This window comes from Gopherus flavomarginatus, chromosome 3 (assembly GCF_025201925.1).
Source record: "Gopherus flavomarginatus isolate rGopFla2 chromosome 3, rGopFla2.mat.asm, whole genome shotgun sequence".
NCBI classification, from domain to species: domain Eukaryota; kingdom Metazoa; phylum Chordata; order Testudines; family Testudinidae; genus Gopherus; species Gopherus flavomarginatus.
In genome coordinates this window covers 51724431-51737335 of record NC_066619.1, presented here as the reverse complement: position 1 = coordinate 51737335, position 12905 = coordinate 51724431, and the positions used below count along the sequence as shown (strand labels likewise).

The 12905-nt window shown below is 46.4% G+C and overlaps 1 protein-coding gene across 6 annotated transcripts in view; it reads right to left on the bottom strand.

The window, feature by feature from the left end:
- The window catches only part of FAM151B (family with sequence similarity 151 member B), a 310696-nt gene extending 298859 nt beyond the window's left edge, over nt 1-11837 (bottom strand). For 5 of the 6 annotated variants that reach the window (XR_007773439.1, XR_007773440.1, XM_050946141.1 and 2 more), the window contains exons 1-3: nt 11494-11837; nt 9085-9210; nt 6082-6247 (exon numbers count right to left, since the gene is read on the bottom strand). Coding sequence is in view for 3 of the 6 variants with exons in the window: in XM_050946141.1 (XP_050802098.1) it covers nt 6082-6247; nt 9085-9210; nt 11494-11509 (308 nt within the window). In the remaining 3 variants the exon portion in view is untranslated. The remainder of the gene's footprint in view (nt 1-6081; nt 6248-9084; nt 9211-11493) is intronic. The other variant, XR_007773441.1, reaches the window with a different exon arrangement.
- Nucleotides 11838-12905: the final 1068 nt, after the last annotated feature.

The following is a 12905-nucleotide window of genomic DNA, read 5'->3' as shown; positions in this document are numbered from 1 at the left end:
TGATGTGAAGAGCGAGCTCCACCTGCAACCAGAAGCCTTGTGTCCTGAGGTCTCCCATGTGCGTACCCCAGCCCAAGTCTGACGCATCTGTCACCAGCGAGGGATGGCTGAGGATTTGTGAAGGAGACTCCCATGCACGCTACCTGCGGGTTGAGCCACCACTGGAGGGGGTCGAGGACCAGGGGAGGCAGAGTCACAACCTTGTCCACACTGTCCCAAACTGGCCGGTACACCAAGGCTAGCCACGACTGGAGCAGCTGGAGCCTGAGCCTGAGGTGTTGCACCACATAGGTACAAGCGGCCATGTGTCCAAGAAGTTTCAGGCAATTCCTTGCTGTGGTGGTGGGGAACTGCCTGAGATTTCGAATGATGTCACCCAGGGCCCTGGAACCTCGATTCTGGGAGGTATGCCCTGGCCTGCATCGAGTCCAGTATCACCCCTATAAATTCTATCCACTGAACCGGGGACAGCATTGATGTCCCCACATTCAAGAGAAGGCCCAGTGTGTCAAACATCATTCTTATGAAGTTGACTTGTGCCTCCACTTGAGACCTGGAGCAGCCTTTGATCAGCCAGTCGTTGAGGTATGGAAACACCTGTACCTACCACCTGCGCAGAAACGTGGCCACAACTGCCATACACTTGGTAAATACTCATGGCACTGCTGAGAGGCTGAATGTGAGGACTGTGAACTGGTAATGGCTGTGGCTGACCACAAACCTGAGGTACCTTCTGTGGGACAGTGTGATTGCTATATGAAAGCACGCGTCCTTCAAGTCTAGGGCAGCATTCCAGTCCCCTGAATCCAAGGAAGGGATGATGGAGGCCAAAGAGACCATGTGGAACTTGAGTTTCTTCATGAACTTCTTGTGCTCTCGCAGGCCTAGGATGGGACTGAGCCTGCCTTTGGCTTTCGGCATTAAGAAATGCCAGGAATAGAAGCCCTTGCCCTTCTGCTCCTGAGGAACCTCTTCTCTCCTAGCGATAGGAGCAAATGCACCTCCTGTATGAGGAGTTGCTCGTGAAACGAGTCCCTGAAGTGGGACAAGGAAGGGGAGTGGAAGGGCAGGGATGGAAGAGAATTGGAATGAATATCCCCTCTCTATCCTGCAGAGCATCCAATGGTCTGATGTGATACAGGCCCACGCAGGGCAGAAAGAGGACAGACAGAATGAAAAGGTAAGATGGGATGGAACCTGTCTTTGCACTGGTGCGCCATCCTCATGCGCACTTTATAAAGGCCTGTTTTTGGCCTGAGGAGGGTTTAGACTGAGGGATGAGGTGTCTTTCCAGAGTTTCTGTTCCTCCTGTGTGAAACCCTCTTGCCTATTCTGAGGCTGGTAAAAAATGCCTCCGCTAGTTGGCAGGTGTGAAGGCCAGGGGACTTTAGGGTGGCTCTAGAGTCCTTAAGGCTGTGCAGGCGGGAATCAGTCTTTTCAGAAAATAAAGTCTGATCCTCGATGGTCTGTGGATCTCATACGGGAGGCCAGAAACCTGCAGCCAGGAACTCCTCCTCATGGCTACCCCAGTCGCCATGGTGCATGGAGCCACATCTGCTGCATCCAAAGCTGCTTGCAGAAACACCCGGGAAATTAGTTTGCCCTCCTCTACTAGCGCAGAAAACTCTGTGCGAGAGTCCGGAGACAGGAGTTCAGTAAACTTTGTCAAGGCTCCACATGTATTAAAGTTATATCTGCTGACCACCGCCTGATGGTTAGCAATGCAGAGCTGCAACCCTCCTGTCAAGTAAATCTTTCTCCCAAAAGGTCCAACTTTTTGGCCTCTCCACATTTTGGGGAGGACCCCTGGTAGCACTGGCATTCGTGCTGGTTGGCCACATCCACTACCAGGGAATCCATGGAGGGTGCGTATACAGGTATTCGTACCCCCTTAAGGGGACAAAATATCTCCGCTCAGACCTTTTCGTGGTGAGATGCAACGAGGATGGGGTCTACCACAGAATGTTAGTGGCTTCACTAATGGTTTTGATCAGCAGTAGCAAAATATGGGATGGCCCAGGAGGGGAAAGGATATTGACCATCGGGTCAGTCTCCTCCACTACCTCCTCTGTTTTAATATAGAGGTTCTGAGCCACCCGTCTCAGCAGTTGCTGTAAGACCTTGACATCGTCCAGGGTTGGGGCAGTTGATGTGCCAGCCACTGCCTCATCAGGGGAGGAGAAAGATGAGAGGCTGACCAGCACAGGAGCCTGTCCTCTGCCCTCAGCCTCTCTGGGGTCCCGAAGAGCAAGGACCTCTGGCGCCGCAATCAGTGCCTCAGTTGGCGCTACAGCCATCGACACTGGTATGCAGGTCAGCCAGGTCACCATCAGAATCTCCAGTACCAAAGGCGAGGGCAGCGGCCTGAAAGACCTTGAGAACACCAGTGCTGATCTTGAACCATGGCTCTCCCCTTGGCTTTGATGATAGGCCCAGGGCATCCAGAATGGCCACGGAGGAGCTTGTCACTGGCCCACCCACGGTGCCGGATAGAGGTGGCAATCTTGGAGGGAGCGGGACCTACTGCTCCTACTGGAGCGTGATGGCTATGCTTCCGACTCTGAGGTCTCCGACTGGGATGACCACGGAGGAGCGGAGCCCATCGGTGCCACAAACCGGGTGACCGGAGCAGCTCCTCCATGACGGTGGCCGGTGCCAGGGGGCTATGCACTGGGGATGGTGCGTGCATCGCCATCATCACTGGCTTGCCCATGGATTGCACTTGGCCCCAAACTGGTGCTGGCAACGTCTCCCATCCTAAGTGCCAGAAGGTCTGATGCAGCCTCAAACGCCTCTGACATTGAGGGGAGCTGCAGGTCTTCTTGGTGGTGGGCCGACAAGTGATGAGGGTCCGGACCCGACTGGACCCCTGCTGGGGCAGGAGTCAACGTGACCCGTGGCAGTTGGGCACCAGATGGAGGCTTACTGACCACCTGGTCCTTAGATCTGGTCGGGGAATGGCCTCTGTCCGACCTCTTCTTTTTGTGAGGCATCAGGGATTGAGAGTGGTGCCTAATAGCGGTCTGGGTCCTGTGCATGGAGCCGTGGTGGTGCCTAGGGTCTCTAGAGAAGTCCTTCCTTGGCACCGGCTCCCACACTGAGAGCGCCGGTGCACTGTGCACCAAGGAAGTGATGCTTAGAGCTGGCTCCCCCACGCTGGGTTCTGACTGAGGCTGAAGCGCTGCCTCCATAAGTAAAATATGAAGGCGCTGATCTCTGTCCTTTAGGATCCTAGGGTGGAACCCTCTGCAGATCTTACAACGTTCTCTAAGATGACCCTCACTGAGACACTTCAAGCAGTAAGTGTGCGGGTCACTTCTGGGCATAGACCCTGCCACAGTCTGTACATGCCTTAAAGCCCGGGGACCGACGCACGTCCCAGTGCCAGGAGAATGTTGGGGGACTGTGGAGGGGAGGAAGCCCTTTAAAGGAAACTTATGAAGCTATTTACACTAATTATACTACTACCGTGAAACCCCACTATAATGCAATGTTTGGGATCCAAAAAATTCCATCGCGATAAATGACAGGTATAGCGGGGTTTCAAGCCAGTCAGTTTAAGCCAGTGGCCCCCAACGCGGTGCATTGATGTGCGCCGCCTAGTGCCCCAAGTGCCTCATGCCCAGCAGGGGAGAGAAGCCGCGGCCCTGCGCCTGCCGGGGACAGAGAACTCCAGGGCTGCGGGCGCCAGTGCTCTCTGTCCCCGGCAGGCGCGGGGCCGCGGCTTCTCTCTGGCTTCAAGAGGAGCTGCGGCCCCGTGCCTGCCAAGGACAAAGAACTCCAGAGCTGCAGGCACCAGTGCTCTCTGTCCCCGGTAGGCGCGGGGAGTTCCAGCTAGCCATCGCAGGCGGTAAGAAGGAACTGAGGGGGTCGCAGTTTGGCAGGGCCCTATATTGAGCGCCATGACAGCGCGACTCCAGGGAGCACCCAGGCCGACCCTATGGATACTGTTAGGGGAAAATCTGTCTGTCATGCACGCGGCACACACACGATTGGAATTGACATGAACAAGCACTCAAAGAGATATTTATAACAATTTATAATACAAATATTTTTCAGTTTTCCACCTTCAGTACTTCTGAAAATCCAGTACCATATCTCTGAAAATGGGCGCAGAGAAAATGAGGAATACAGAATACCTCCAACTCTTGAGCTAATAGAGTAACTGGAGAGGACAAAAGCCCACCATTGCTATGTGGACCATTCACTACACAGAGATAAGACAAACACGGTCAGTGGGTTTCACAGCTATTTGCTGACAGCAGAAAAATGTGGAAACTTGGAAATCCTGAGGTAGATTCAAGATTCTGAAATGGATTGATTCTAGTGGTTATTTATCCTTCTACACTTCAGCCCAGCCTCTATGTGTCTCTGTTCATAACCACTGTCTCCAGCCCCCAGATTCTCCACACACTCTCTATCCACTCCAACTTTTGTGCTCTACCCTCTCAACTCCTATACACCCCCATGACTCCTGCACCCTTCAGCTCGTATCCCCACGGACCCTCTGCAAGTCCCTCCATCGCTCCTTATATACACCCTTCTCCTATTAAATCTCACCCCACAAAAATCTCCATTAGCCCCAGAAAATGCTTCCCTACTCCTCAAATATTCCCCCTCCTGTATTGAGACCCAGCACCCAGCTCCCACCATCAGTCCCAGTGGCCCCTCCCCTAACCCCCCTTATATATTCCCCCTCTCACACTGAACCCCAACACCCCATCTAGCCCTTCTCCTCCAGAAGGGTGGGAGGTCCTAAGGCAGGGAGTCGTGTCCTACCGCTGGGTGAGTGGCCCTTTGGAAGGGTGACCAGGCCAAATCTGAATGATCAGCACTGTGACCGTGGACCGGGTTACAATGCCCAGAGCAGGGAACTGGCTCCAGCCACACAGGACAGGAGCTGCTGCTGCGTGGTCAGTTTTTCATTTTATGTTGTCTTTAAAGGTTCGTTTCCTTTCTGTGTGTTACTTTGCATTTGTGAAAAATGTGGGGCTTTACCAATCTGAATTTGTACCAGGATAGTTACCCCTTCACCTCCATGCTGCCTGAATGCCAGTGGGGTTGGGTCTGCTTTGAGAGCCCTAGAGAGAAAGTCTCTGATCTCAGCTCCAGTGCCTGATGCAACAGTGGTCTCTAATAGCAAGAAGGATAAATTGCAGGGAAAATCCTGCGCTTGCATCCCCAGGCTGAAGCATGCCCACTACAGATGGAATCTTTGAAGAATGTTAACAGTCTCTAATGAATCTTCAGTAAGCACGTGCAAACTGCAATTTCCAGTAGCTTACAACTTAACCAAATTTGAGTGGATTTTCACAGGAACAGCAAAAGACACATCCTTCACATAAAAGCTGTTAAATTGCAAATCTGTGCTCCAAAGCATAAAGGCATGAGGACTTCTTGAGGAAAAGGCTGTAAGAGTTATTTAACAACTTCTTTTTCCCTAATCTCATTCTCCAAAACAGCTAATTTGTTCTCAAAAACAAACAAACAAAAACAGTAGCCTAAGCTAGATTCCCGGCATGAAAATTTTCAGTCTGAATAGTTAAAGTTTGGCAAAGTTATAAGCAACTGAAAACGAGGTATTATAATGGAAAGTGCTAGGCAACCGTACTTACTGGTGATGCTGACAGCTCTGCCATATGCAATAATTACTATACAATATTTTAAAATACAGTAACTGTTTGTTGCATATGCAATATTATTGGTAGACTAAAATATTTTAAAGCCTTCAGACCAACAGTTTCACTGCATCCATTAATAAAAATAAGTTGTGTTTGAAAAATACTTCTCTGGTGCACATATAGTCATAAAAAGAAACCACACACACATAAATAAAAAACAACAAAGTTTTGGTACTGTTTGGAATTAATAATTTCGGATGGTAGTGTATTTTATTACCACTTATTATGTTTGATTGTATTTCACCATTCAGTAATGCATACATTACAGTAAAATGTATTGTTAATAAAAGTTCTGTAAACAGACATTTGCCGTACAATGGGCAGCACCAACACACAACCAGTTGGTGGTAATTATTAATAAACAATAATAATGCAGAGTCCTTATGAATCTTTTACATACCTCTTAAAATCCAGTTTGATGCCTTTTTTAGTGTTCACAATCTCATTTAGCCATGCCTGCAATGTGTTATCACTGTTAGTTTCAGGAGGATGAGCCATGATTGGTTCACCATTTCCTTCTTCCTCACCACAAAGAAGAACATCTGCTTCTACCATATGAGCAGCACCTGTTCATTTAAAACATTAATATTGTGACATATCCAGATCCCCAACTTTTCAGATTTTGTGCACATGTGTTATATATTACACACAAAAACTACATTAAAATAATATTATAAGGTTGCAAAGGGGATGGAGCATGCTCAGTTACTCTGTGAAGACAGCGTATGCTCAGTCAGTCATTAATAGGAGCTATGAAAGGATGGAGTATGCTCAGTCATTCTGTGGGTATGGCGCATGTGCAGTCTGGTCAGCACTAGAGGGGATGGAACATACTCAGTGAGGATAGAATTTTAGATTTCAGCTGCTAAACTTTAAGTCTCTACTAAACCTGTGTGAACTGCAGTTTTTCAAAGGCTTATAACTTTGCCAAATTTGCATGGATTTTCACTCAGAAACAGAAAAGGCATCTCTTTCATAAGGCCATTCCCCTACCAAATTTCAAGCTCCTTCTACAAAGTATGGGTGTGCCACAGTTTCTCAAAGAAAAGGTTTCCAGATTTTTTTAATATGGCCAAAATAATTTATCTTTTCGTGGCCCCATTCTCGTAACTGACTGAACCATCCTGGCTGAAACTTTCCAAAACAATTCAGCCTGAGACAGATAGCCAGCATGGAGAACTTCAGCCCAAATGTTAAAAACGGCAAAGTTATAAGAAATGGAAAACAGACTCTTATTAAAGAAAGTGTCTGGCAATCTTCAGAGGCAGTCCTACAAGCCCCACCTATAATCAGAGGTGAAAGCAAGCCAGTACGGTCCAGTACGGCGTACCGGCAAGAGCCAGTACACTGTGCTGGACTGCACCGGCTTCGCCGCCAGGATTAAAAGGGCTCTGGGCTCCCCGCAGCAGTCAGGAGTGCCGAGCCCTTTAAATCCTGCCGGCAGCTCTGGTGGCCGGGCTGGGGCGGGGAATTAAAGGGCCCAGAGCTCCACAGCGGCCAGAGACCCAGGCCCTTTAATTTGCCCCTGAGCCCCAGGGGCTCCCAGCCACCTCTGCAGCTGGGAGCCCTGGATTGATTTGAAGGCCCTGGGGCTCCCAGCCACAGCCGGTACCCCAGGGCCTTTAAATATTGAGAGGCCCCGCCTCTTCCAGTTGAGGCCACACCTTTTCCAGATGAGGTCACGCCCCCCAGGACTCCAGCAGTACCGGTAAATTCTGTAAATTACTTTCACCCCTGCCTAATAATACATATATATATGCATATATATTCATGCACATACACATATTTTAGGTTACTTAGATTTAAAAACTTGAGACATAATATGCAACATAACTTTACTTTCAGTAGGCAGCAGAGTAGCTGAGTTACCTATTTTCCTAATTCCTTCACAAATCAAATTAAACTCCACTGGAAACAAAATCTAATAATTTGAGGTAATTAAATCTTCACGAAAGGAAAAAAAACAAAAAAAATACATTTCAGAGCTTCTAAGAAAGATTATCCAATATATTCACATTAAAATATTTTAAACCTTTATTTTAAAAAGCAATTAATAGAAGCAGATGATCTTTAATATAAGACCACAAATCCTTGGAACCGCAGACTGTTTTGGAAACATGGAGTCACTAGGTTTTGCAATGTAACTGATGAATACATCACAGTCATCACTACCAACTGAGAAAGAAGACCAAGATCACTACTGTCACTCCAGAAACATGAATGAAGCCTATTGGCAGTTTTTGTATTCTCCAATATCTCGATGGGAATGACAGATTTTGGTGACATTTTGGGTAGCTATCTGCATCTGTGTATCATAGAATAGCTCACACAAGTTCAATTCAAGTGTGCAAAATCAAAATTCTTCAATCATTGTTCTTCATTGTTGGCAGATATCAAGTGAACTCAAGAGTGGATTCAATATTAAGATTGTGGAACTAGTCACATAACTACAGAAATGCCCCACTTTAGACAGATCTTCTTTGGTATATATGTATCTGTCACCACAAAAGGAACATTGGATTTATTTAATCTAAATGCACTGTTCACATACGTAAGTGGAATTTTAGACAGTGGCTTATCTGCCAGCAATGAGGACTGACCAGTTTGCACTTTGAAAGTTCCATTCAAGGTCTATTAATAAGTGACATCTTAAACTTGATAGGGACAAAAACAGGGTGGTCGCTTAAGAGAGGACAACAGGGAGTAGTTGTTGATTTAGTGTGACAATATAACTGGTTAGCAATTATTAAAAACTAAGCAGAAAAAAATCAGGTGAATAATCATAGTCAATGACATCTTGAAATGTACTACGCTACTTCAGCTCATGACAAAGATAAAAGTTATTTTTGGATGCAGCATTCACCAGCTGTTCACCTGCAAGACTGTTGAAGGCACAAACTTAACAGAAGTGAATACACCACTTAGGAAGACAGCTTGGATGACAGAATGAACAAAACTATTAATTGTCATATCCATACTTGTGGTTTGTCAATATGGGTGACAGCACAACTAAGCTAACTTTTATGGTCACAACAGAGACACAGTCTACATTTAATAGCCAAGTCTCAACATCCTTACAAATGTGGACGGCAGTTCAGTATGTGGGGTAACAATCTTGATAACAGTTAAATCACTTGAAATTTGGCAGACGTGCTTCTTGGGGTGTAAAATTATAAAAGCACTCATTTAGGAGACAAATAAAGATTGTTTCCCCAAAAGAACCAAACTGAGTACGTGCTTTCCACAAATCTAAATGGAATTTAATTACATCTTAACTTTGGACTCTACAACACTATATTTTATGTTATGTCACCAAACAAAGCTTATAGCATCTTAAAAACAGTTCACATGAAAACAATGATATTGATAGATCCATTTTCCAAAATACACATACAATACTTACTTTGTATTGCCTCTTTCATTTGTAATTTATTGTTTGCTGCATGATACCAGATAATTTCTGCTCCATCTCTGGTTTTAATCTGGTTAGTGTTCAGAAAATAATCCAATACATTTTCACTCCAAGCTCCTACGTCAATAATATTTAAAATAAGTACTACATACATGAAGAAAAAATTTAAATACTTGCTTACCATTGCAATTGGAAACAGAAGAAAGACAGATAAGAGAATAAGCAGATGTCTTTCCAATCCTGCTCTAAAAACAATCCACACACTATATGAAGTCCAAATTCAACTTCTTCCTGGGGATTTAGTTTACTAGCAAAGAAAATAAGATAAAAACCTTCTCGTGATCTTGGCTGTTCCTAAGGTTCCTCCCAAAAGACTACTCAGCCCTCACCTTTAATCTTCTCTTTTCATGGTGTAATTTGCACTGCTCTTATAAACAGTGAGGTAGCAGGTAATTTGCTAACTCTGCTCAATAAATCAGCAGGATTAGCAGCTACTAACAGACAGAGTGGGTGTGTGACAGATAGTATCCTGTAACATCTTGGACAAATCTTATTTAATTGAGTTTAACATCTGATAAACACAGATAAATCTTTTAAGATTAAGTTAAGGTTGCAGTCTCCCAGTCTGAGGGCATATTATCTTTTAAGAGCATGAGTGAGTTTAGTTGCACTTCTCAAATAATGCACCAAAACTATTTTCATTTTGCCACCTGGATATACCAGCTCACCATTTTCCTGATGTATATCTACTATCAAAACTGCAACAAAGAATGCTCATTTTAGAATTTGTTTCATATACATAGAGCCCTGCAAATCATGGATATCCATTTTATATCCACATACCAGTTTTGTGGATCAGATGTGGACATAAATTTTGTATACAGAGCCCCGCAAATCTGTGGATATCTGTTTTATATCCATGGACTATTTTTGCAGATACAAATTTTGTATCCATGCAGGGGTCTACATATATAGATTTTAGGTACTAAAGTGTGATGATTTGCCAGCACACTAACTGATGGTTTTTTCACTAAACTGTTCTAATATGATTGGGGGATGATGTCTGTGAAAATAACATGCTAACTTTGTCTAATGACACTTGGATAATTGGCTGTCTATTACAGGACTCTTGAGGAGGAACCAGAGACGACTGCCTCTATTCAGTGCATTCTGCCTTAAGCACAAGTTCACAGAATCCTTTTGTGTGTCCTGTGTAAACAAGGCTGTAAAGCAGCACACCACTGTAGTATCAAGACGTTCTAGTTTTTCTGATCGCTAATAAAATTGGACTGTTACAGATGGGTCAGATAGTTTGGGTGCCTTGTTTAAGAACTGCAATCTTGATGCTGCAGTTCCTGAGTTTATATTTTCTTCAGATCTCAATATTTGTGCAAGGTAAGCCCCGCTCACACTGCTGAGTTACCTGCAACTTCACTTCACAGCCACAAAAAATCAGTAAGAAAATTTCTTTAGCTAGTCATAGCATGGAAATGGGGTGGAAAGAAAACTGGGGGGGGGGAGTGTTTTCCCCACCTTGAGGTTGGCTGGAGCAGAGTTCATTAACATACACCCTTTAATATCCTTAGGATAGCCATATGGGGCTTGCCAGGAGCATCCCAAGTCCTAGGAACTATAAGGAAAATTATCAGGCGCCCTCTCATACTCCAGGATCTATGCTCGTGGACTCCCGCAGCCAGGAGGGCCTTAGCAGCAGAGGACTGCAGGCTTTTAGCTGGGTCTGAGGCACGGAGTACAGAGGTCGGCGTAGGGAGCGAAGGGCCAGCTCACGGCTCCCTGGGACAAGACAGCCTGTGCAAGACACAGGAACGTTTCCCCCCCTCTAACGCGGCCGCGGGTTTTTTAACTCCGCCCCGCGGCCGACGTGACGCAAACGCGCTCAGATTCATGACGTCATACCACCAACGCCGCTAGCGTCCCGACGCAGAAATTCGAAGTTTCTCTCCCTTCACTTATATGCTCCGCTTCCGGCGGGCTTTCCCCGACATTTAGTCTAGGGGCCGGTTTTCCGGTCAGCCGCTCTGCAAGTTGTGTCCTACCGGCCAGGCGCCCGCACGCCATCCCTTAAAGCCCGCGCCCCTAGGCAGAGCCTCTTGCCCCCTGCCGCCGCCAGGAGGCTCAGGAAGGGGTTTGGTTACTACCGCCCCCCAGAGCACGAGCGCCGAGGGGCTGGGCTCCGGGCCTGACGACACCTCAGCGGGTGGGGGCCGTGTGACGGGGCACTGGGAGGGCAGGTCCGGCGCAGGGCTGGGCTCAGACGATGCCTTTCAGCTGCACCACTCCCTCGCCCCACCCCCAGCTAGGCCTCGTCGCCCTGGGGCTGAGCCCATATTGAGCCCCCGATATTGCTACCCGCCCAGCAGGAGGGCACCCGACTCTCACCGAGCTCCCCCTCCATGGCCGGGCGCAGGCGCCTGACTCCTGCCGCCTTAGCCCCGCCTCCTGCGGCCGGGACTCGATTCAGCCTGGGACTCAGGGCGCAAGGATCCAGGGTCGTCGTGGCACCAGCGACCAACGGTTGACCCTGTAAGGCTGCGCAGCGCCTCTGAGCGTCTTCCCGGGCGGGGTGTCCTGGCGCTGCTGCGGGGGGGTTAGTTTTATCCCGCCGTCCACGCTTCTCACTGGCACCACTAAGGTGAATGCCCTCAGTAACAGAGCGGTGTGAAGAGCCACAGGCATTGTTAGATTAGGGGGTTTTAACACCTTTACAGAACATGTGAACAGAAGTAAAACAATTATAGGGAACGGTGTCGTGTAAAGAAACATGCAGTAACGTAATCAAAGCTCTGTGTAAGGTGTGAGCCTAGATGTTTTAAAGAGACTTGTTTCTGGTGCAGTTCTTAAAAGGAGTAAAATTGACAACCTCAAACAATATTCAAGAAGTTGGACAGGTGTACTGTTTTGTGGACATGTGTATTTTATTTATCGAATAAATAGTAACCAAAGCATTTATTTGTGTTGTCTGTTTTGCTGGGTACATAATTGATGCATTATTTTTTCTGTAACTTCCTAATTTTGTTGGAACCATTCCTTGAGTTTTTGAACAATTTTTCTTTTGCCACCGAGAGGCCTTCAGTAGTAGAACTGTATCAGAGGGTAGCTGTGTTAGTCTGGATCTGTAAAAGCAGCAAAGAATCGTGTGGCACCTTATAGACTAACAGACGTTTTGGAGCATGAGCTTTCGTGGGTGAATACCCACTTCCTCAGATGCATCTGAGGAAGTGGGTATTCACCCACGAAAGCTCATGCTCCAAAACGTCTGTTAGTCTATAAGGTGCCACACGATTCTTTGCTGCTTCAGTAGTAGAACTGCTAGTAGTAGATAAGAGTAATTAATTTATTTGAATGGGACCATTTCCACAAGGAAGCCCCTAGAGCATGTGGTAGTAAATAGCCAACCGTTTGTAAAATTTGATTATAAATTGAACCATAGCAGGCAGACTGGACATGTCCATCAGATGAATAAAACCACTTCTTTCACAGTTTCTCCAATATTTATCCCCATTCAATCTATGTTTTTTAACCTGACTTGCATGAGGTATTATTGAAACACTATGTTAAAGAAATGTTCTTTCATCATGCAGTAGATGAAGTTGCTGGTCCTCTTTTCCAAATAAAAACTCATTCCTCTAGGGTATCTTTTCTATCCAAATCCTATTCTGACCATGTCATAGATGAACATTTCTTTGTTTGGAAAGTTGTCTGCAAAGACAAATTAGGCAGCAGTCATTCAGGCTCATTCAGTTTGCACAGGTGCTTTAGCAATTCTTGTGATCCATACTGAGGATACATGG